Here is a 25503-nt window from a genome sequence, read left to right on the forward strand (position 1 = left end):
GCCATGCCTGGTTCTGAAGGTCAGTGGGGAAGCACACCAGCGGCGAGCCTCGACCACTGCAGACTCCATGCCAGGTGCCTTACATCCGCCCTGTATAGTCCACATACACGGTCTGAGAGGGAGGTGCTGTCATGAACCCCACACACAGATGAGGGGGCTGAGGGTCCCATAGGCCCACACACCAGACTCGGGGTCAGAAGTGCAGCCACAGGGGGCCTTAGGTCATGTCAAGGAGTTTGAATTTTATCCTAAGAAAAATGGCAAGTCAATGGCTTTGAGCAGGAACATGATACCATCGTGTTTGAGAGGGGAAATTCTGTCTTCAGTGTGGAAAACGGATTGGAAGTGGATGCCACAGGAGGCCAATCACAAGACTCCAAGTAAAAGTTGATGGAGGGCTCAGTTAGGATCATGGCGTGGGGATGGGGAGAAGTGGACAGTTTGGAAAGAGAAATACGATCAATAGGACTTTGTGAGCAGCAGGTGAGTGAGATAAGGGAGAAGGGGTCAAGTACAGTGCCCAGGATGGGGCTGCCACTCTAAGTAGGGAGCACAGGCAAGAAGCAGGTTGACCAGGAAACAGTGTCCACAAGAGGGTATTCAGGCCTGTGGTTCATCCAAGTGACACTGTCTCATGGGCAGTTGGAAGTATGTCTGTTGCTAAAAAGAGAAACCTGACCTAAAGATATATAAGGGTGATGTCATCAATATACAGATGGTGTGGATGAATTGTGGACTCTGCCAGGAAAAGGCTTTGGAGTAAAGAGAGAAGAGAGCCTAGGTAAGAATCTGGAGGAACCTCAATGTTTAGAGGAGAACTGAGGAAAGGAGTCTGACAAAGATCAAAAAGAAATGACCAGTGGTATAGGAGGAAAATCAGAAAATCAAAAAGAAAAAGGTGACCAGGAGTGTTAACCTCCATCATTAATTAGATGCCATGGGGCAAGTCCTAAATGATCTTGAGTCTGTCTCCACTGGCACCATCCTAGGACACTTGGCCATCTTTCTTCCCTGGACTCCTGCAGCAGCCTCTTAACTGGCCTCCACATCTCCACTCTCACCTTCCTTTACTCCATTTTCTACTCAACATCCAGAGAGATCATTGCTTAAAAACTCACTTTGCCCTTAGACTAAAAGGTAAACTCCATTATATGGCCTGCCAGGCCTTGTGGGATTTGGCCCCTGACCACTTCTCTAATTCCTGTCTTTCGAATCTCTCCCTTACTATCCCCCAGCCACAGTGAGCTTGTACTTCCTTAACTAGGAGCACTAAGCTCTCTTGGCCCTAGGGCCTTTGCATTCGCTGTTAGGTCGGCCTGGAACCCTTTTTACCTCCTTTTCAAATGGTTCTTCTCATCCTACAGGCCCTAACTTAACCCCCTCCTCCTCAAAGAGACCTTCCGTGGCCCCTAGATCTAAAGTAAGGCCTCCCTAGAGTTCTCTCACATAGCATTATATTTTTTTATTTCCTTCATAACACAAACCACTATTTATCATTTCTGGACTTATTTCCTTTTTTTCTGTCTCTCACACTTGATTATATTTGATAAGAAGGAGCCCCATACCTGCTTTGTTCTTCATTACACTCCCAGCACCTAGCTCAGGGTCATATATCACTTAGGAATGAATTAAGCAGTAACGGAAAACTGAACCAACAGAAGCTTAAACTAATAAGGTTTTATTTTCTTGCATAGCAAGACACCTAGGGATAGGTTTAGTGGCTTCATAGTTACATCTCTGCACTTGCCATGCTCTTTCCTTCTTGGCTGCAAGATGGCTGGCAGGGCTCCTGCCATCTCACCCATGTTCAAGGCAGGAAAAAGGGGAGAGGGGGAAAAAGCTGTATCAGTTGCATCTGTCTCATTTTTAAAGAAACAAAAGAGTTCCCAGAAGTCCCCCCAATAGATTCCCTTTACCTTTAATGGGCCAAAGCTGACATTCAGGGCACCCATGCCTGCAATGGAGATGGGAAAGTGTATGTGTTTAGCTTTCCAGCCTCTCTAGAGGGGAGCAGCAAAGGCAAATGATATTCAGAATGGCTTTAGGGCAGTTAATCTACAGTAATTTCTGCAGTGGGACAATGAGTAGGTATGTACACCTGGAGTAAGGATTTGGGAAGTTGAGAAGTGGGGGATAACTGGAGAGACTGACTGAGGCCAGATTGCACAGAACCTTAAGGGTTTTAATTCTACAATCTCACTTCTGAGCCAGTGCAAATAGATCAGGAGCATGGTGCAAGCTCTCTTCCCAGGGTCTCCTGCTTCCCCCATCACCCCTCTCTCCCCATTTGAAAATCCAAAGCAGTGGAGCGTTCTGAAGGTGAAAAAGGAAGTGGTTGCCAACCACCACCACCCCCCGTGAGGACATAGGGGTGGCTGGATGGTGTGGATATAGTGATTAAGAAAAAAGAGGGACAGGAGCTAAGGAAATAAGTTGTTTTTCCTCATTCTGGATTCAGTAATGAAAAACAACCACAGAAACCAGGGTTGCTAATTGCCAATTTATGGACTAGAAAAGCAATCTCTCTTCTTTACCCCAACCCGCTCTTTTGTCACTATCTTTCCCAAAATAGATGGCCCTATCTCACTCCTCCTCTCCCTAGGGTCTGGAGTAGAGCATATGGCCAATTTCTTTAGATTGCTGTATAATTAAGTTGGAAAACAATCAACAGTAGAGTACAGATATTAACAAATATCCAAACTGTGCTCTGAGTTTAGTGCTCAGGGTGGCAGGCTTAAGGCTGCAGCCTCTCTGCAACTGCTTATATAAGAAGGTTCTGCCTTCTGCCTAAAGGCATCTTCCTGTGATGTTAATCCCCTTGTACATTTTGTGAGCAACACCCAATAAACTTTGTCCTGCGTGCAGCACAACACAATACCACACTCTCCTGCTCCTGTGAGTGTTTAAGGGCCATCAGGTGAGCTCAGGGAGTTGGCCACCACTTGTTTAAGGAAGACCTCCCTCACTTACATTTGGCTTCTCCACTCCTGAGTAATGTCACTTTGATCTTTGAGCCCTGTAATTAAAGCTTCGCAGTATGCCACATTGACCACTATTTATCTGGTTGAATGCCATGGATTTTTGCCTTTGAATCTATATTCTTGCTTAGCTCTAGTTTTTTTTCTTTAGAAATATTTTATTTCTATGGCAACCATTATTCTAGGAATTTGGGGAAGCACCCAAGTAATATCCAGAAATTCAGAATCAAGAATCAATTCATGCCAGGCGGACATGCCAGAGCGGACTGAAGGAGTGGTAGGAACTGGTGTGGGCTGTGTAGAGCTATCTCAACATCAAACTTCAGGTAGAACTTGAATTAAGTTTTCCCTGGCAACGAATTAATTAGACTTTTATCAAAAAGTCATTTGATGAGTGGGCTCAAGCCCCAGCCTCTTCTCATATCATGCCTCATCTTCTCTCCCGGGTTCCTTAGTAGCATGAGAATAAAGCGCCGGTTCCCCTAAGGCACCCCCACTTCCCCGTCAAGCCTCGGCTCACACTGCCCCGGCACTGACCTCTACCCATCCCTCTGGCCTTTGAGGTCTTCCAGTCCCTCCAGTTACACCCCTCTCCTCTGTGACTTATGGTCCCCACATCACCCCCATAGGATAAGAATATGTGCACAGTAGCTGCTCAGTCTTATTAATGTAGATTAATTTCAAAACATTAATTTTTAAAAAAATAAGAGATGTTGATAGCTCACATTTACTGAGCATTCACCATGTCCCAGGCACTATGCAAACTCGTTCCAAGAACTGCCTCATTTACTTTACACAACAGCCCTATGAGGAGTCCCAGACACTGTCCTCTCTACCCCATTTACAGATGAACTGGAGCAGCTCAGCGGGTTCATTAACATGTTCCAGGCTCCACAGATGGTATGTGACAAAGCCAGAATTTTAACTCCAGGTTTCTTGTCTGGCAAAAAATGAAATGAGGCAGAATTTGACTCTACAAGTGAGAACACTGGGTGGATGCTCCCTCCTCCCTGTATAATTTATTTTGAGGCTCAGCCAAGGTGACAGTGATATAATCCCTATGTCCCTAGGGTATGTGCCACTGCCTGGAATCTAGATGAACAAACTACATGAACTTAAAACTCCAGAAACAGCACGGGTACCCAACAGCCACCTACGTGCCACCTGTTAGATCAGCAGCCCTGTCTATCTTTCCTCCCTTTCGCTCTATTGATTAAAATTCAGCTTAAAGAAGTTCTTATGCCACCAATACAAACACAGGACCATTTCCCCTCCTTAAATAAAATAATGTTTATGAAAAACTTTTAAATATATAATGTATGTGTGTAATCACGTTGTCTCGGCTCTCATTTTAGAGCCCTTTCTTGTAGGCTACCAGGTTGTGGGTGTTTGCTGTGTGAGCAGAGTGTGTTTTATGAGAGGGGGGCCCTAAGCTAGAAGTAGAGCCCAGCGGAGGCTCAACCATTCCAGGAATCAAGAGGAACCTTCAGCACTTGGATGTCTCTTCAAGTGCTTCATGAAGGAAGTGGAGTTAAGGCAGTCTATTTCATTTCTAGAAGAGGCTCGATGGCCATGAGCAAACACCATCCTTGACTCCTCCCCTCTCTCAGAGAACGAGGTGTCCCACCTGCCATCCAAGGTTAATCTTGTCACCTGTGCTGGGTGGGGGCCAGCTCTCTCACTTCTTTAGAAATTCCATTCTATTTCACTCTGTCCTAGCGATTTCAGTCTCTCCCTCTTCCCTGGCTCTTTCCTCTCAACACATAATCATGTTCACACTCTCCAATTAAAACAAAAAATACTTCCCTCAATCTTTTCTTGCTTTCTATGTATTGCCTCAGTTCTCTCATTTCCTTCACCAATTGCCTTAAAAATTACACACAAAGTGTTTGTTTTCTTTCCTCTCATTCCGTTCACTCTGTTCATCCACATTTACTGAAATGGATCTTCATTCCCAAAGTCCAGCAGGTTAGGGACTTTATCAGGTTAGATGGCTCCTCTGTACCATTTGACACTAAGACCCCTCCTTCTTTCTCCCTTGTGTTCCTCCTTTGGCACCTGTCCTTCTCCAGGTGCACCAACTTCAGACTACTCTTCTACTTCCTTCATTGCCTTCTCTCCCCCACCTAGCCCTTAAATGTTGGTGTTCTCTGGGGGTCGTACTCTATCCTCTATTGCATTACATCACTCTCCCAAGATGAGCCCATCAATGACGATGCAGATCATGCCCATAGGTTCTGTGACACCCATATCCCGGTGTCTCCTGAGGTTTCATTTCCAGCTCACCTCTCTTCCTGACTTCATTTTTTTCTACAACCCATCTTCTTTTTAAATGTGACCCTCAGGCATGTGGAAATGAGAAATGGGTCCATTGCTGAGACATGCACTGAATAGTCCCTCTCTTAGTGACACAAAAACATAACAAAAGCTCTCAAATTATCACTCATAAGGGCTCATAAGGAATTGATAAGATTCATTCTCTTTGGGGGGTTCTCATTCCAGTAGGAAGGGTTGTGGAAGTATTAATTTATTCTTCAAGTTGTACGTAAATCTCAGCGATTTGTCAGCATATTTCCCCAATTAGATATGATTTTCTTAAGTGCTGATATTTAGTATTATTTATTTTTCCACTCTCAGTTCCCAGCAGAATACCAGTGCACAGCAAAAGCTCAGGATATGATTGTGGGAGGAATAAATGAATGAAGGTGTTTCCCAATTCATGCAACTGCTGAAAGACCACTGGGAAATGAAAATGAAGAGGGCTAGCCTGCCTGCCTATATGCCACCCAGCTTGGCACATGTCTAGGATGCCAACAGGAACCTGGCAATAAAGAAAATTAGCAAAAGGCAGAAATAAATCTATAAGCTCCAGCTGCATATATCCTATGACCCATTTGACATTCACACAAGTAATTCACAGATATCTCAGACTTGGCATGTCCAACACTGAGCTCTGGCTTCAGAATCTTTCATCCCCCCAAATCTTTTCCTCCCTTAATCTTTCCCTTCTCTCTAAATAGCGCCACCATTCACCTACTTGCTCAAGTCAAAAAACTGGAAATCATCTTATGGAGAGACAAAGAGTTTCCTTATTTGCTGGATGACCCTCCCCATGCAGCTATCATCTGAGCTCAGAATGTTTCTCTTGCCAACAAGGCCATTTCCCCAACCTTGGACAGCCCTCATGTTAATTTGATCAGTTGGCCACTTGTTTTCTGTCTCCTCCCAACTTCTCTTACTTAAAATGGAGGGGTAGGTGGGGCAGAGTGGGACCCTCCTGGAGCACGAACCCACAGTGCCTCCAGCCACGCCTGGCCAAGAGTGAGAGTCTGGAGGACCACATGCATTTTGCTGACCTTCTGTGTCTGTCTTCCCTGGTAACCCTGCTTTAGCCTGTGCTTGTTTGTGGTGTTTGGTTCCACTCTATGGCTTAACACACTGTTGATTCCTTCTCATCATTCATTCATTTCACAAATATTCATTGAGCCCCTACTATATGCCAGACATTGTTCTGGGAATTAGATTTTCCAGTGAACAAAACAAAGACCTTGTCCTTGTAGAATAGGGGATATAGACATGAACAATAGACATAATAAATTATTTATTGCATTGTATTTTAGAAAGTAATAAGTGCTATGGCAGAATTAAAAAGTAGAATAGACTAAGAAAATGGACAGCGTCAGAGTATGGGATGGAGATGGTGGTGTGAAATTTTTACTAGAATGGTCAGGGAAGGCCTCATAGAGAACAACGATTTGAAGGTAGTGAGTTAGCTATGTGATATCTGAGGGGAGTACATTCTAGGCAGAGGGAGCAGCCTGTGCCAAAGGCCCCAAGACAAGGTGAGCCTGTGCGATTGAGGAACAGGTCAGGGAGGCTGAAACAGGGAGAGCAAAGAGTGAGGTCAGAGAGGTCATGAGAAGGGCCAGGTCATCTAAGTCCTTCAAGGCCACTTTAAAGACTCTGGCTCTTCCTCTATATAAAATGGAGAAGCCCAATGAAGGATTTTTAGCATCACAGTGACATCATCAAACTGAACTTTTCAAAGGAACCCTCTGGCTGCTGTATTGATTGTACACTGTAAGAGGCACAGAGTTGGGATTGGGGTTGCGGGACAAGAGTGGGAGCAGACAGCCAGTTAGGAGGAGTCTACTGCAGCAATGCAGACAGACAAGAGATGACAGTTACGTGGACCCAGGTGGTGACATTGAAGTGGTGAGAAGTGATCAGAGTCTGTATATATATTTTCAAGGTAGAACCAACAGGATTTCCTGTTAGACTATATTTGGGGTGAATGAGAAAGTCAAGATGACTCTGGGATTTTTTACTGAGCAACTAGAAAGATGGATTTGCTATAAACTGTGATGTGGATAGCTGCTCGTGGAGCAGGTCTGGAGGTATCACAAACCTAGTTTTCCTTCATTCTTTGTCTCCCAACCACCAGCAAGACAGAGATTCCACTTCCAAAGTGTCTTGAATCTTACTGGCTCTCTCCATTGCCACCACCCAACTCAAGAAAACTCATAGCTACCATCACATCATCTCACCCAGACTCTTGAGATGGCTTCTTGCTTCCTATCTTGATCCTCTCTAATCCATTCTTAAATGCTTTGTGTTCCTTAGTAGATTAGACAGACTGCAGCCAAATTGATCTTTTTATAATCCTTCCTTAATGCACTTTAGCGGTTTCCTGTTCCATCAGACTCCATTCCCTGGGTCTCAAGCGCCTGTACCATCTTATGCTCATTTCCTACTCTGCTCTCCCCCTTTGCTGTTCCCCCCTCTTTGCTGCAGACATCATGCCTTCTTCCAATTTCTCAAACACAGCACGCTCATTGGCACCTCTGAGCTCCTGCTCATCTTGACCACTCTGCCTAAAATGCTCTTCCTCCCACTCTGCATGGGCTTGTCTGGCTCTCTCCCATCCTCTGGGTCTCTGCTCACACACTGCCTTCTCAGAGAGGCCCTTCTAACCACGACTCCATGTTTCTCTGTCACAGCATCTTTTATAGTACTTTCCACAATCAGTGGAATGCTAGTGCCTCTGGGATTATCTGATCCTACATGAATGTGTGCCTTTGGCTTTGACTAGGCTTTTTAGAACTCGGCAGAAATAGATGTTAACTTGTAAAAAACTTGTAGAAAACTCACAGCAATGCAAATAATTCCTATATATAAACATGTACATAAATTCTGTTCAGTGAGGGTTCAGTTGAACAACTGGAACAAGAGGATCCATTTCCCAGAGGGCTTTTCCATTGGCATGTCTGGTGCTTTGCCGAGGATGGGTGGAAGGCTGGGCTCAGCTGTTGACTAAAGTACCTCCATGTAGTCTCTTTTGTGACTTGGGATTCTCAGAGCATGGCAGCTGTGCCTCAGAAGAAAGCATCTGGAGACCAAGTATTCCAAGGGACCAAAGCAGAACCTGTGAGGCTTGTTTCGACCTACAGTCAGAACTCGTGCATCATCACTTCCACCACATTTTATGGGTTACAGGAGAGTCACTAAGGCCAGCCAAGATTCAAGTGGAGGGGGATTCAACCCCATCTCTTGATGGGAGGAATGTCAGATAATCACAGCCATTGTTTAAAACTGCCTTGTCTTTTGAAACCTGTGAATGTGTTTGACATTTAAAATATATCACAGTTTCCTCCCAAAATTATAGTTAAGAATGCCCCAAAAGAGATTAACCAAAGAAGTTATATGCATATATGCAAACCCATGGACACAGTCAATTATGGGGTGAAGGCCTGGGGAGGGGGTGGGAGCTAGGTGGAGGGGGTCCATTTGGGGGGGAATGGGACACCTGTAATATTTTCAACAATAAAGATAAATTAAAATAAATAAAAAGAGAAAAAGGAAAAAAAAATCTAAAAATGCACTTTTACTATCCAAATACCATGTCCAAAAATATTGGCCAAATGAGATACTTTTCCAATTCAAGAAATCTAACACTTATTTCTGAGTTGATGTATCATGCTTAGTTTAGTATTTTACCTTATGACAACCAGGAATTCCACCGTGTATACTAAGTTGGTATGGTCAGCTCCAACATCTGAACAAAATATTTCTAAATGTTGTGCTCACTGACATCTCATTTGATTTCAATAAATCCATGAGGTTCAAGTAAAATTTGTTTAGGTGCCAAAGCTTCCTGATGAATAAACCATGGTTGTTAGTCATTTTGTATAACAAATTTTGAATAAAAATCTTAATGATTTTTCTGGTCATATTTGTTGTCCAAGTTTGTAATCCCTTTGGAATTTTTCCAGTTTAAATAATCTTGACTCAACAATACACTTTTCAAACATGGAGATTACATCTAATCAGTTGTGAGTAAAATTAAATTCAAACAATACAAAAAATTTTCTGTAAAAATGATATTACTCATATCTGATCTAACTACAGGTGTTGACAACTTAACAGCTTTTATCAAGTTGAATCACAAAATCTGTATCAGACTGTAATTCTGTTAAAACATTGCTCCTCAAATAAGTCACAGGGATGTAATGTACTGCATAGGAAAAAGAGGCAATATTATCATAATAACTTTGTATGGTGGCACATGGTTACTAGACTTATTTTGGTGACCACATTATAAGGAATATAAACATCCAATCAAATCACTATGTTGCACACCTGAAATTAATGTAATATTGTATATCAACTATAGTTTCATTTAAAAAAATTCCTTTTCTATGTTCTGCAATAGGAAGGAATTGGTGAGATATTATGGTATATTAAGAGATGTAATTTTAAATTTGTCAGCTGGTTCATCATTTTATCATCAAAATCATATGTACTATTCCGTACATCCTGGAAGAATAATTTTTCACAGCTGTGTGACCCATTTCTTGTTTTGCTACCTAAAATACTACTAGATTATAATAAATCTTTTTTATTAATAGATGACAACTTAGAAATTATTGATACATTTATGTATTTTTCTTGTGAGTGACATATTCCCAAATATAGACAGGCTACCATGTTGTTTCCCCAGGTGTGTTTTTAATTTTGAAGATTTAAAGTTTTCGTTTGTAAAATTTTCATTATAAATTCTGTGTTGTCTATCATTTTTTAAGCTTTGCATATTTTAGTAAACCACATTTAAATAATACTCACTATAAGGTCCTACATCTACTTTTCCTTTTTATAATGCAGCCCAAATAAAATTGACATTTTTCTTAGTGAACATTGTCTCACTGTTGTCATATTTATGTTTCCAGATCCAGCAGTTGACTTTGAACGTGCCTCTATACTTTTCACATCATCTGCTTTCCTCTAATAATGATAAAACAACCCAAAATAAGAGCGATGTATACTACTTCACTTAAAATGTTGTAACAGTCACAAACTGGAAAAAAATATCAGAAAGCTTCCTTTCTGAAAAATACCCTGAACATTCATAAAAGACACCCAGTCTTGACAATTTGCTGATCCAGATAAAATACTGAGGTTCTTCACAACTAACAGCACATTATATTAATATACAATTCAACTACACACTGTTTACATCCATTACAAGATTGATCAAATTAACCATCATATACCAGAAAATTAAATGAAGTGCCCAGCCAGCCACCTAATTTGCAGGGCCCAGTGGAAATGAAATGTGGCACCCCGCCTGGGCATGGGTATATCAGCCCATTTTTCCAAGGGTCCACTGTCCAATCCATGATGCACAACTTGCCCCCAAGTGGAATGTGGCAGCAGCAATGAGGCAGGAGCAGAAAGGAGGAAACTGGGTAACCCAGGGCACCAAGGGGTAGCATGGAGTGGACAGCCAAGAACCTATCTCAGGTAGGCAGGGAGGCAATGGAGGCAAGATCGCATGTGAGCCAAGGCTCTCAGCCCAGCGCACGCTCCATTGTCCCATCTAACTTCACTTACAGAACACAGATTCAAAGATAAAATTATTAAGAATTTCAAGACGGTGACCCCAGAGCATTTAACTCCAAGCACAGGATCCTTCTGAGTGTGGGGCCCTGAACAACTGCACTGGTTGCATCCCCGCAAAGCCAGCCTTGGAGATGGCAGTGAGCGAAAGAACAAATGATGCTCCTGGCCAAAGCACCCCGTCTCACACAGCCAGTCCTCACACAGCCAGTCATGACAGCTGCAGAATTTGTTGCAGGATGAAGAATATGTGGTGCATCCTTTCTCATAATCTATTCTCTCTTTTTTTGGTATTAAATTCTATCTTTTTTCATTTTTCAACTACAGCTGACATACAATATTATATTAGTTCCGGGTGTACAACATAGTGATTAAACATCTATATAACTTATGAAGTGAGTACCCCAACAAGTCTGGTACCCATCTGACACCATACAGAGTTGTTACAATATAATTGACTATATTCCCTATTCTGAGCTTTACATACCGTGACTATTTTTATTTTCTTTCTTATTTTTTTCAATTACAGTTTATATTCAATATTATTTTGTGTTAGTTTCACGTATACAGAACAGTTGTTAGACAATCTATTCTTTCTTCTTGTTTCTTTCTGATCATGATCCACGTGTCATGTCTAAGGCCTTGTCTCTTTCAGGGCCTGTCCCTCCTGAAGTGGGAAGTGTCAGGAAAGGCAGCCTGGTATGATAGCAAGAATGTTACCAGGGAACAAAGATAAAGAAAAAATAATAAAGAATGTGACCAGGAGTCAACAACCCTGGCTGTCTCCTCTACCATTCCATTCGCTCTGCACATCCCTTCATTTCTCTTGGCCCCTGCTTCCTTATTATTTAATCCCACGTGTAATGAAGCTGGCCTTGTGGATGAAAAGAGGCCACACGCTAACCTGGCTAGCTCACGGAACGCCTGTGTGGCAGCCTTGCAAACTCAGAGACCTAAAGTAACCACAAAGGATGGTCTGAAATGAAAACTTTTTTAACTAAAAAGCAGTTTATGGTGGGTAGTCATGTCCTAAGCCAGTATCTTCCCTCACGAAGGTCAATCTTTTACCTTAACTGCACTTTTCTATTGTCTTTGCATCTGTGATAACAGATCGTTGCAATGTCAAAGTAATTTTCCTTTTCCCAGACCCCTCAAAGCACAGGCACTGCTCTGCAGAGACCACAAATCCCCTCATTGTAACTGAGTTGTTGACTGCTAACTATCCTGCACCCACCTAAGTAAAAGAAGTGCGTGTCTATCATTTTACTTTTCATCCAATCCAAAAGGTTTCCCCACTTTGCTTCCTCCCGCCTCCCCAATCTATCACAATGGATTTCATGTAGCCCTCTTCCGTCTCCCCCTTTGACTGTAACGCATAAAACAAGGTGTAAAACTGCCATTCCCCGGAGCATTATCTCAATGCGTTAAGATTCTGCTTCTCAGCGTATGTCGACAGTTTGGCTCAAAGAAACTCACAAAAATTCTTCACAGGTTTGAATGTTTCTTACGTTAACATCTTCCTTATTATGAATTATTAATGAAAGGATTAAGACAGGTGACCTCTAACGTTTCCCCCAGCTGTTTCTGAGAGCAGGAAACAACACAAACAGGTGTTTGACAAAAGGCATTTGACATCTTGACTGTTTTATCTCCATTTTTAATGGGCTCATGGTAATCAATACATTTTGATTCATCAAAGCCATATCTGAACTGCTTGGTGTGATGTTGTTGCCACACAAAAGCCAAAAGAATTGAGTTGTGAGTGACGTGGAGGTGTGTGGGCAAAGGAGGCCTCATTTCCTTAAGGCCCAGCAGCACATGGGTCAGTTCTACAACCCCAGATTTTTAAGTAACAATAATTAGTACATGAGACAAGTTCTTTTATGTCAGGTGCTCAAAGGCCTGTGTGGTCATTAACCCATTAATTCACCTGCCTCAAGTCATCAGGTCAGAAGGAATTGCCTTAGAAGACAGGCTGGCCAGAACATCACAACAGTGAGAAACGGCCATGACTAACTAGCTGGGGGGGCTGGGAGGAGGGAAGAGGTCACCAAAATAATTCCCCTGGAAGAATTCAATGGGAAATCCTCTGTTGTTCTACTGACAGCAATTGAACCACTCACTAGGCTTTTTGAGTGAATTCGCATGGATGTCACATTTCATTATCTAGAAAATCCCTTTACCCTTTAATGTAAATTTTAGATTCGCCTTTTCAGCTTCAATCTGACCACAATTATGCCTAAAGCAAGTAAAGCGGAAGACTCTCCTCCCTGGAATATTCTTCTCTTAAAGGAAAAACATGAGTTTTTAATGTTAAGCCGTCTCTAAAATAGAACCCACTTCAAAATGACTTTGTCTGGGGTGTGTTAAGGTCCTGACCTATTTGCAGGTGGTTTTCATTAAAAAGCATCTGCTGGGAAAACACACGGCTGAAAAGCACCTTCACAAGGCCTGGAATTCTATCATTAGGATCCTTCAATTAAACAATCTGTCCACCACCTGGGAGGTGCTCCGCCCGGGGCCAGGTGCTATGGGGGCATAAAATGTGGAACCTAAGCCCCAAAGCAACTATAAATCTAATCAAAAGGATGAGATAATACAAATATAATAAACTAATAAATGTATTTATTTTAAAATGCATTTACTTTTATTTATTAATGAATTAATTAATGCAAATAAAATAGATAGAAAATATGGTTTCTGTAAGTTTGAACAGCACAGACCCTATATGTTGTTGAGTTCAAGGTAGAAGGAGACGAATGAGGGCTACAGTGATCAGAGAAGGCAGGAAAGCTTATAGAGGAGATACAATGACCAGGTCTAAAGGTAGGAAAAGCATTTGGGTAGGAAACAGGAAATAAATCACAAAGGATAAATAGGAATAAAGCGGAGGCATTCAGGTCAGGAACAGCACGTAGGAGAAGGCAAGCAGATGGGAGCTTATTTCTTTGGGAGGCAATAGGAAAGCCACCCTGGATAAACCACAGGACCAGGAGACCTGAAAGAAACACGGGTGGATGAGAAAGGGAGGGCCAGGTCACAGAGTAACTTGAAACTAGGCTAACAGGTACTGATTTGGGGTCTTCAGCAATCCTCTGTCAAAATGCAAATATGCAGGAAAAGAACTGAGGCATAAATTGGGAGCAGGGGTGGAGAAATGAGGAGGGGCCCAAAGCCAGTATAGATGGCACACAGTACTGTGTGCTCTCTTATGTGTCGCCACAGGAGAAAAGGAATATGACCTACCAACGTCAGCTGGTAACTCTCAGTTTTGTGTCCTATCTTGGGCCCTAGGAGTGCCCCGGTGGAATGAGACCCAAAGCAATACATTCTCATACAGGGTGAGGACAGGAAGGACATAGGGAAGTTATACCAAAGTCCACACTTGGTGGACAGCCAAGGCCTGAGCAAGGACTTGAAAAAGAGAGTAGCGGAGAAGACAAATCTCCCCCAATTCACAATTTTGCCAACCTCTGGCCCTCTAAATGCACACACCCTTCTTTATGGCCCAGAAAAGTTCCTATTCCTCTGTTGAATGGATGCTTTTTGGATCTTACAATCAAAATTAAGATGTGGGGGAGACTCTGTAGATGGCTTTTCAAGGAGTAGGTCAGAAGAAGAATGAAGAGTCCTCATGTAAGGCCAACTGAGGGCCTCTCTCAGCTTCCTGAACACACTGGAGTATATAGGGAGCAAGAAGACTTTCCTAAATTCACTCCACCTGCAGGACACTCTTAAAGCCAAGGTGCCTCCAGTGAGCAGTAGAATGAAAAACAATTGTTATCACCAAAGAAGTCTCTGTAGAAAAGTTGCTGTGAAACTGGAATAGGTGTGTCTTTCTGACCTTCCGGTTCTTTTTATAGGCACTGCAGGAATCTGAGTGAGGGCCTCCAGTCCTTCCGCCCATTTGGGGAGGGAATAAAGAAGCTGAAGTTGTCTCCCTCTTACTCATTGGCAGTTACAACCTCACAGCCACCACAGCCTCAGCTTTCAGCGTGGACACAGAGAAGGTAAGTCAAAATGAAGGGGCCATGCCCTCAGCTATAAACCGGGGTCACTCCAGCCATCTGGCTTGGGAATAACTGAAGAGGAGGAGAGCTAGGAGTATTCAATTGCAAGGTACTTTTTTCCAAATGAATATGTGGAATTTTTTCCTAGGCAACCTCTGTTAAGACATAGATTTTGGTGCTAAACTACCCAGAAAGTTATTTAAAGGCAGGGACCATTTTGTATAATTCTTTGATGAACAAATAGTAAATATTGAACAATTATATGATGCATGGAATTGACTTGAATTTAAAGAAGGAACAGTCATTAATATTACTAGGAAAAATTACCTGTCTGTCTCCTTCAGGCAGTGCATCAGTGTCTTGAGTGATCCAATGATCCATTAATGTCAACAGCCCTTGTCATGAAGCCTGCGATAACTGGAATCCCATCGATCATGCAGACTTTGTCACACACCCCGTTTTATGAAAAATATCCTGCGTTAACTTCAGCCTTGGTGGAAATTGTGACATGGAAATGAATGAATTATCTGGAGCCCCCAAGTAAAAACAGGGCCCCTGCTGTTTTTCCCAGCAGGATAGAGCTAGGATAGTTTTGAGGGTTTGATAGTTTGGGGCTATTTCATTCAGTACATCCAGGTGTCTTTATTTGGGACTGAGAGACATTATAGTGACCTGCATATACCCAACAGGTATTCTTGTGGGTAGATGTAAAGTCATAAGTTTGTCTCATCTTTTTTCTCCAGGGAAACAGAAGTCCATTCTCGTGAGGTCCACCTACAGTCACCATGTATGAGGACTTCACCGAGTCCACTGGGGACTATTATTTCCTCTGTGACACAGAGGGGCCATGGGGCATTGTTCTGGAGTGCCTGGCAATAATTGGCATAGTGGTCACAGTTATTCTGCTCTTGGCATTTCTCTTCCTCATGAGAAAGGTTCAAGACTGTTGCCAGTGGAATGTGCTCCCCACCCAGGTGCTCTTCCTGCTGGGTGTGCTGGGGCTCTTTGGCCTTGCTTTTGCCTTCATCTTCCAGTTTAGTCAGCAAACTGCCCCTGTACGCTACTTTTTCTTTGGGGTTCTCTTTGCTCTCTGTTTCTCATGCCTCTTGGCTCATGCCTCCAACCTAGTGAAGCTGGTCCGGGGTGGAGTCTCCTTCTGTTGGACGACAATTCTTTGCATTGCTATTGGTTGTAGCCTTTTGCAGACAATCATTGCCATTGAGTATGTGACTCTCATAATGACCAGATGTATGATGTTTGTACACATGACACCCTGTCAGCTCAATGTGGACTTTGTTGTGCTCCTGGTCTATGTCCTTCTGCTGATGGCCCTCGCATTCTTCGTCTCCAAAGCCACCTTTTGTGGCCCGTGTGAAAACTGGAAGCAGCATGGAAAGTTCATCTTCGTCACTATGCTCATCTCCATCATTATCTGGGTGGTGTGGATCTCCATGCTCCTGAGAGGCAACCCACAGCTCCAGCGGCAGCCCCAGTGGGATGACCCTGTCATCTGCATTGCCCTGGTCACCAATGCATGGGTTTTCCTGCTGCTGTACATCATACCTGAGCTCTGCATTCTCTACAGATCATGCAAGCAGGATTGCCCTTTACAAGGCAACACCTGCTCAGCCCCAGTCTACCAGTGCAGCTTCAGAGCGGAGAACCAGGAACTCTCAAGAGGTACTCTCCTGGGGGATTCAGGGAACAGGGAGAAACAGGAGAGAAATAGGGCAACAGCGTGAATCAAGAGGGAACAAAAGGGGAATGATCAGAATTTAGTGGATGATTAAATAGTTCAGGCATGGCGATGAAAATCCCCAGAATCAGGGTTAAATTTTGATGAAAAATGAGTTCTTCCAAAATACAGAGACCAAATGGAATGAGACAAGACAGAAATGAATCAAAGGCCCTAAGTAAAGAGGGCGTGGCTGTAGTGCTCACGCTGGGTAAAGAAAGGCGCCCACTATAAAATGAGTTAGCCCCAAATTAGGCTTGGACCATGCAATTGCATGACATATAATGCTAAGTCCAGATGTTTTGGCTGTCAAGTACAAAAGTCAATCCTGGCAACAGTGATTGACATTTTAAAAGTTAAGTCTCGAAGTTAATTTGCCCAAACATCATCATAAACCGATTTGTAGGACTCATCACCTCGTTAAAGTCACAAAGCCCAATAACTTCCGGATCTCTGCTTTTTAAACTATTCACTGCTTAAAACCCTTCAAGGCTTACAAAAAAACACAGGAAGAGGCATTAATTCAGAATCCTGAGTAAAGGCACAGATGTATAATCATTAATAGAAATAAAGCAACGTGCTTAAGTGACATTTTCATAATAATTCCTAGGTCATATTTTGATCCTTATGTAAGACCAAGCCACCTGACTACCCTTTATTAAAGAATAAAATATATTATCCATGACAATAAGGTGGCTGGGACACCAACAACCTGGGGGAAATAGTGGCTAATTTCAGTCATCTGGAAATATGTCAAAACATCATTTCCTTTCTAAAACATCTGGCCTATTATTCATAACCAAATATCATCATTGTACATCAATTCTTGTGTCTTAATAGGCATCTGATTTCTCACAATTTATTTCCAGTGTGCACAGATGATGCTATTTTATATATTGTATAGCACACACAATGTTCACTAGGCTCAAAAAAATTAATAGAAGTTTTCCTTTTAAGTGCATACACTTTTTTGAGCTATAATCTATGGTTAATTACACATTCAAATTAAATCCTGTTCAGATGGATGCATCCATTAATTCCTTTCAGTTCAGTTGACCGAGAGTCAGGCATTGACAGTATACATCCTTCCTATAACAGTTTTTCATTGCTTGTTGATGATGTGTAATCAGATCGCTGGAGTTTGAGCAGATTTGCAGAGTCTATTTTTCTTGAAACTACTTCTCACTAGAAGATAGAGTAGAACTTCCTGTGTTTGTTTTATTGTTGTTTTTATGTTTCCAGGAAACAAAAGTCAGAAAGAGGAAGAGAGAGATAATGCTAAGAGTTTCATAAAACCCAAAACACACTGGGATTTGTAATGATCAATATTCCATACCCCAAAAATATTGGGCAAGTGTTTCAAGTGTCCTAAGGAGTGTCCTGGTGGAAAAGCAAGCAAGGGGTTTGCAAAAGCACAGTGTTTCCTAGCACTGGCCTTATTGCTCAAGCAGGTTTAGAAAATCCACTTCTGAGCAGAAAATAGCCTGCCAGCGATAGTCTTTGTCAATGTAGTTTGATACTTTGGGGGGGGGGGGGACCAATAGCGTAGTAAAGAACACACAGATTGCACTCCAAAACTGGGCAGAATAACCAGAAACTTACGCTTTAAGGAATGGAATCAGAATTTAGGTCTCTTGGAAAAAGTACAAATATCAAAAATTAGAAGAATGATTAAAACTCAATAGAAAGTATAGGATTTTACCTAGTTAGGAAAGACATACAAGTAGACACAAAATCGATAAGAGCCAGGCAAGTAGAGTATAGTAAGTACGTATAATAATTACTTGAAAAAGTCTAAGCGTGTTGTAGGTCCTGAGCTGACAGTGGGAAAGCAGCTTAGCACTGTCTTTGTTTTTGTTTGCTCAGGAAACGATCACCACACTATATAAACAGACATGTGGTCAGCAAGAACAATCAGGCCATTGTTCGCAGCATGGTCAGTCTCTAACAGAATACCCCTTCCAGTTCTGGGATCCACTAATGAGAAGCGTGGGGAACTTGGAGAGGTTTCGGTGGGAAACCACAAAGATGATTAAAGGGTTATAACGTCAGACCTACGTGGAAAGGCTAAGACAATGAAACTGAGATGGTAGTTCTTAATGTGCCCTTCTCTTAGACTAAATTCTCTCTCTCAGTTCTGTACTAAAACATGACATTTTGTTCGAGTCCATGAAGTATGCATTTGTCATGTGATCTTCTGATTAATACTGTTTGTAGCTATGACTCCAGTCACATAATTATTTTATTTACCACTGGGTTGTGGGGCCAGAATTACTCAACTGAAAGAAGAGTAAGACAAGAGGGATTAGCAGGGAATTTCACGATATAAAGACCTCTCCCCAAGAGGCTGCTGTCCTGTTATTTTCTGTCGCCAACTGAAGACAATGGGTAGAAATGGTCTCAAACAAAAGCATGAGGGATTTAGATTAATATGAAAATAAGAGTTGGTAAACACTGAAACGGATCAGCAAAGGGGATTAAGGACCCCATTTCCCTGGAAGTCCTTCAAAAGGATATTAGGCTCTATCTCTCTGACATGGGTTATAGACTTAATTCCAAGATATAAAAACATCTAGGTGGAGAAGGAAAATGCAGCCATGTTACTATAGGACACCAAATGACTGGGTATAAATATTCTTCACCCTGTTACAAATGTGGTCCTAAAAAGCAGTATATTGATTGACCTTTTAAAATTAGCCCTTCTTTTAACTGAGAATTTTAAATGTGATAGAATTTGTGAAGGCCTTAAATATAGTCGAATATCAGCCATGAATCTTTTTTTTAGGATGGGAAAGCTCCTGTTCTAGTATCTGTTTTAGACTAATTAGAATATTGTTATATCAAGTTTGCTAAAAGCAAGACCCATGAATTGTTGAAAGTATCACATTATTGTGATCATTTTTCTGTCCAATGTTTCAATGTGTACAGATAAACCTAGTATGATTTTTTTTGAAGGTATTAAGACAAAAATAATGAGTCTATGTAATATAAAAATGGGTCAATGACTATAAAATGATATGAACCAAGAGAAAAATGTTTTTGCAAACATAGCCCTTTGGGTTGTTCTCCTTCTAGCAAATACCAACATTTGCTGAACATAGTCCTTTTTGACAATTCTCAACATTTTTTTCTTCAAGGCACCCACCTTACTATGAAATACCCAATTTGAATGGTCCCAGGGAGTGTGATTTTGGTTTGTTCTTTCATGGGAACAAATAGTGAAACTGTTCTTTTGTCACCCTCAAGAGTGACAGGTCAGAGAGAGAGAGAACTGGCATATAGTAGGGAGGAAGTCAGTGAGCTGGAGAATTAGGCTCCTCTAAGTTATGATCTGGTCTGATAAGAATGTTGGATGAACACTGGTTACCAAGGGGCTGAATATGAAGGAGTCTTATGCCTCAAGTAACAAAGTTAAACCAAAAATTCAGTTCATTCTCCTATGAAGGAAAAAGGAGCCTTTCATATTTCACAGGCTCCAACCCCTCTAAAAAATGCCAGTAGGAGAAGATATCAGAACATCAATTACAACTCTATCACCACACCACCAACAACAATAATATTTAAAGGTTATCACTATGGTGGTTTCTATATATCATGCCCTATTCCAAGGGCCTTATATTTATTGGTTGATTTAATCTTCAAAACAGCCCTCTGAAATAGATTTACTATTATGATCATCATGATCTCTCTTTCACTCCCATCAGGAAACAAAAGCAACAAAAGGTTAAGGAATTGGGCTCTAGGTAACACAGCTAACCAATGAGAGGACAGAGCCAACCTGCTCCAAGGCTACCACCACAGAGTGTGAATACTAGTGGCCCAGGCATATCTATGTCTGTGGCCATCAAACAACAAATATTGAGCAAGGGCCTAGCCTTAGAGACAAACACAGCTATTTCTTCATAAAGCTACAGTCCTGCTGAGAAGACAGATGTTAAACAAGTAACCACGTGTGTGATCATCTACAGCAATATAAAATTGTCTTTAATGATGTTTTAGATTATGTCCAGTTTTTCACATTGAATCAAAATGTGTAAAGTATCAAGCTTCAAGGGACTTCAGTGATGATCTAGTGAAGGCTTTTTATTTTGCTGTTTGAGACAGTGAGATGCCGGTGGTCGTGTGGTAATACTAGACAGCAAAGGCTCTGACCCAGTGCCCATGTTTTCTCCAGAAAGTGATGAGGAATTTCAGCTTCGTCAATTACTAAACACAGATGAGCTTCTCCTGAACACAAAAGGCTCTCCATATACAACCTTCCTCAGAAGCTTTAAAAGTACTCTTTTTTATATTATAGATTTTGTTGTTGTTAGAACAGCCTCAATAGAGAATTCCTTTTTAAAGGGACAATAGCCTCTTTGCAAGCCATTAAGTCTTCTCCTAGTCCTCGAGTGCTATTTCCAGGTGAATCTCTGACACTAACCCAGTCCTTCCCTCCTTTGGCTTTCAGCCCGAGACAGTGATGGAGCTCAGGAAGATGTAGCATTAACTTCATATTCACCTACAGGTAAATGTGCTCACCTGCGTTCCCCACAGAGGGCCATAGCAAGCACTCCTTCCCTATAAGAGCAGTCAGGCTTCATCTCCAATGGCTTTTACTGACCTGAGAGAGGAGTGGCAGGGCAGGGACATCCCTGCAGGCCTGTGGATCCTGAGCCATCTAGAGTAAACCATACCAGGGTGGCACAACCAAGGCAAGTCAGGCCTTTTGCCTCCACCCAAGCCCCTCCCAATCCCCATCACCGCTACCATCAACAATATATTCTGATGCAGTGAGTGTCCCTGGAGAGAAAAGGCAGCTCAAAGGGCTTGTTTGAGGATGCAGAGGAGCAAGCTCACCGGTTTTTGCCTTGGGCACAATAGGGATTGTAAATATGTATGAGTGTCAGATCTGTTTTTAGTATCAGTTGTCAAAATGAATCCCCTGAGCCTCACTGGCTGCCTCTGAGTCACTGTCCAGCTCCAGCTGTCCATCCTGCCCCAAGAGCTGGGCGAGGTCTGTCATCATCATCTGCATGTCCAGCTGGATGTACCAATTTTAATCCTTTCAGGCAAAAGCAGAGAAAGCACTGCTGAGTAGAACTGGAGATAACTCGCTTTTGTCTGTGATGGCTTGAAGCCACACAATCCGGACATGATTCTTGTACTATTGGGATCAGAAGTTACTAAACTGTGAGACTGAAAGACACAAACTATACTGGGCAACTCTAGGCTAATCCCTCTGGTCTGTTATCTGAGACTTTGCCTTTTCCTGGAATGATGCACAGTCCAGGACATAGCTATATTATTTGCTATAATTAACCCTCTGGAGGCCATTTACACGATAGGAAAACCTTTATTATACCCTGCGAGAATTTCTTGGATTACTTTCAATTTCCAGTGATCAGCTATTCAAGAATCTTGCAAAGAGATTCTTGTTAATGACTAAGGGGAAAGATGGTAAAAATGTTCTGATACGGGTAGGCTCAATTATTTTCCTTTTTTATTAACAAAGTATTAAATGTGGTGAAATGATAATATTTTAAACATAGTTCTAGAGAGTATCATTCCCTATGTTGCTCAGAAAGTTCATGATGGCATTTCTTCCTTTCTAGACTGTTGATCCCACTCAAGAGTATTTCATCCCATGGGCTACACTAGGCCCCCACAAAGATGCAGAATTATAAAGTCCAGGCAACCCGAGTAGTGAACATCCAGAAGGCCATCCTAATGTAGCCCTGGTGGGCTGCTGGGGAACCCACAGAGTCATACTGCCAACAAATTATCGACTCATCCTTCCTTCTCTGCTTCCTGGTCCTCTCCATCCATCAGGACCCATCATCAGAAGACCGCCTCTTCAAGCATAATTACAATCTTGCTGGCCACCTTACCTGACTGTGTGTCTTTTTCTTCATTCCTGTAACTGAAAGATTCCCTTCCTTAACAATGCTACAACAAATTGGCTCCTCTTACTAATGGGACCAAAAGACCCTGGTCTGAAGAAATTAGGGTCATGCTACTATGACAAAGTCTAGAGGTCAGTAGCAATTCACTATTGGAATACTTGTCATTTTTTATTAAAAGGCCCCTACATATGAGTGACCCAGTATTTGCAACAAAAGCCATAGCAGAATCTTCAGGATCCCCACAATTGGGCATTTTAAATAATGCGAACATTTCATGGACTTGCAAGGTGGCAGGCTTTCTCCCATGAGGTCTATACTCAGGACAGCGAGTATGATGGCATTTGTGGCTGAGGTTAGTGACCTGCTTTGGTGAACAAATAACAGCAAAGGAAGAACCACCGAGTTGATGCTCATAAAGGATTTTAGGTGGTGCACATAAAAAGCAGAGTCTGCCTGTCTTGATGTTTCTAATGAACCGATGCCTCTGAACTAATTACTTTGCCTTCATTCCTCATGCAGCCCCACTCCTTCCCTATGGATTCATCTGTCCTTAATACCCATTTGTTACATGTAATAGGTAGAACAGGATCAGAGTCAGAGCTGTGCTGCCAGAAGTGTTCTAAGGGTCCAATTCAGCCCTCTGACCTTGCAGATGAGGAAACAGAACCCTGGGGAAATGCAATGACTTGCCCAAAATCACACAGTAGTTAGTGATTTTCCAACCCACAGACAACTCTTTTTCCCAGTCCTGGAGGCTTCTCCATGCCTGCATTTCTATATTAACAAGTAAGGTGTGCTCCTCCCCTGAGAACCAAATGTGATATTTCAGACCAGTGAGTGTTGAGGGCCTGCTGTGTGAAAGATCTTTGAAACATAGCTAAGACTCCATGCATGAAAAAAAGCCTTTTTAATGACCAATTTCAATATCAACAAGTATCTCCTGAGCATGTGCAAGGTACCAGGAACTTTTCTCAGACTCAGTCCTAGGCAAACAAGGCAGACAGCACTGCCTTGGTAGATCTTAAATTTTTTGTGGGGGAGATAACACAATGGAAAGAATTGTTTTTAAAGATTTTTTACTGATTTTTAGAGAGAGAGGAAGGGAGAGGGAGAGAGGGAGAGAGAGAGGGAGAGAGAAACATCAATGTGCGAACAAAACTTCCATCTGCTCCCTCCTGCATACCCCCTAGCAGGATTAAGCCCAAAACCTGGGCATGTGCCCTGACTGGGAATGGAACCTACAACCTTTCAGTGCATGGGACAGTGCTCAACCAACTGAGCCACACTGGCCAGGGAAACAACTCCCTCCTTTTAGAGACAAGGAAAGGGGACTTGCCCAGGATAACATGGCTTGTTAGTGATAGAACCAACTAGAATCCAGGTCCCCAGCTGCTGTCCAAGTGCTCACCCTCTACCCAATGTTCCATGTTCATATATTTTTCTGCTACACTCAAATTAACTTCTCCTTCTTGAAATCTGTGCCCTGAGCAATGTTCTCAGCACAAACCATCACCTAGGTAAATGATCAGAATTTGACCTTCTGTTCTTATTGGTAATAAAAAAAAATTGAGGGAAAATGCTTAAGCATTAAAACTCAGACCTATTGATTAGAAAGGCCCTAATTTGAGAGGGAACAGTAAACCATGCAACCTCACATCTCTGGAAGAAAACCATCAGCACTGATCCTCCTCGTTTCTAATCCCAGAAATGATGACAATGATACCTTTGACACAATTTTATTTTGTTTTGCAGGCAGGAAATGTTTCTGTTGAGTCGGCTGACAAATTTTAATAAACACATTGAAGCCATATAAATAATGGCTGAAGTTGCTTCCCAAAATGTTTTCCCTAAAATTAGTAAAGGTGAAATTGAACCCCTCTGTACCAAATACCCTCTGAAGTGTATAGCATTATTTTACCAAATGTTGGGCTATGTATTAGTTAGATTTGGGGGGTTGTATAGTTGCAAGTGTTTCATTCAGGCTGGTTCAGGAATAAAGTCCTATGGTAAGGCTACACAAGGCAGCAGGGAGACAAAACCCTCTCTGGAACCAGTATAGTCATTCATGCGGCTTCATGGAGATGGACTACTGTCAGGCACTGGGAGGAGCTCCTTGTCTCCTGCCCTGGCCTGACAACCCCCTTTAGCCACTTTGACACTTTCCTCCTGTATGTCACAGTCAGACTCCTGAGAGGGGGCCTGATTGGTCCAGGTATTCGTCACTGTCTCTGGTTGGGAGTTCTTTTGCATTGGCCTGCCTCTTGATTTATAACCAGCCTGGTGATTGGCTGCCCTGGGGTCCAGTACCCACCATTGGCCCATTGAGCTCTGGCTGGCTCGGCCATGTGGTACAGACTTGGTCACATAAGTCTGCGTCCTTAGCGAGACATATCCTCTGGGCCGCAGGGGAAAGCATAACATGCACCATGAGTGACCAACTCAGGAGACATGAATCCAGGAAAATAACATTTTATGAAATTATAAAATATTTTAATGAAAATACAATTTTATTTCTCTCAAGTTTATGGAGCAATTCACATAAAGCTAAAAACCCCAATAGCCTTCTAAGTTGAGACCCATGAGGAACCATTTAAAAGAAAAAATAAAAGAATAAATAAAACTATGATTAGGCTGTTGTACTCAGTTACTCAGTAAGTATTACTTGAAGATCTAAACTCATTTACTTGTGTGTAATGGGTTACATAGTTTGAAAAACACTTATTCTCTTAAGTATTTTAAATAGTTCTCTTCTGATTTTACTTGATTTTATAGCTCTATCCAAAAGAAAGGGTATCAGTGAAAAACTTCACTATAAAATACCTTCCCGATGGAAATGGCTGGTTAGCTCAGTTAGAGCAGACTGCTAGGTATTATTTAATTTACTCTTCATCTTGATGCTTTTTTTTCCCCCTGATTCAAACAGCATCAAAGATATATGTCTCGCCACATTAAACCTCATGATCTCCCCATAAACTTAAAGGGTCCCTACTTACCATCCC

The 25503-nt window shown here is 42.1% G+C and overlaps 2 protein-coding genes across 3 annotated transcripts in view; one reads left to right on the plus strand and one right to left on the minus strand.

Moving 5' to 3' along the window:
• GPRC5A (G protein-coupled receptor class C group 5 member A) overlaps positions 1 to 25503 on the minus strand; it is a 68367-nt gene that overhangs the window by 14023 nt on the left and 28841 nt on the right. The gene's annotated exons all lie outside the window — the stretch shown is intronic.
• Positions 14774 to 22487, plus strand: GPRC5D (G protein-coupled receptor class C group 5 member D). Of its 2 annotated transcripts, XM_081128553.1 has the most exons (4): positions 14774 to 14884; positions 15628 to 16564; positions 21070 to 21126; positions 22214 to 22487. In XM_081128553.1, exons 2-4 carry the CDS (start codon positions 15670 to 15672, stop codon positions 22219 to 22221), a joined length of 960 nt encoding a protein of 319 aa, XP_080984679.1. In that variant the 5' UTR covers positions 14774 to 14884; positions 15628 to 15669; the 3' UTR covers positions 22222 to 22487. The 2 variants fall into 2 exon arrangements, with proteins under 2 accessions (XP_080984679.1, XP_080984680.1); XM_081128554.1 differs by lacking the exon at positions 21070 to 21126 and having other exon boundaries at positions 22214 to 22418.

This window comes from Miniopterus schreibersii (genome assembly GCF_964146895.1).
Source record: "Miniopterus schreibersii genome assembly, chromosome: 2".
In the NCBI taxonomy this organism is placed as follows: domain Eukaryota; kingdom Metazoa; phylum Chordata; class Mammalia; order Chiroptera; family Miniopteridae; genus Miniopterus; species Miniopterus schreibersii.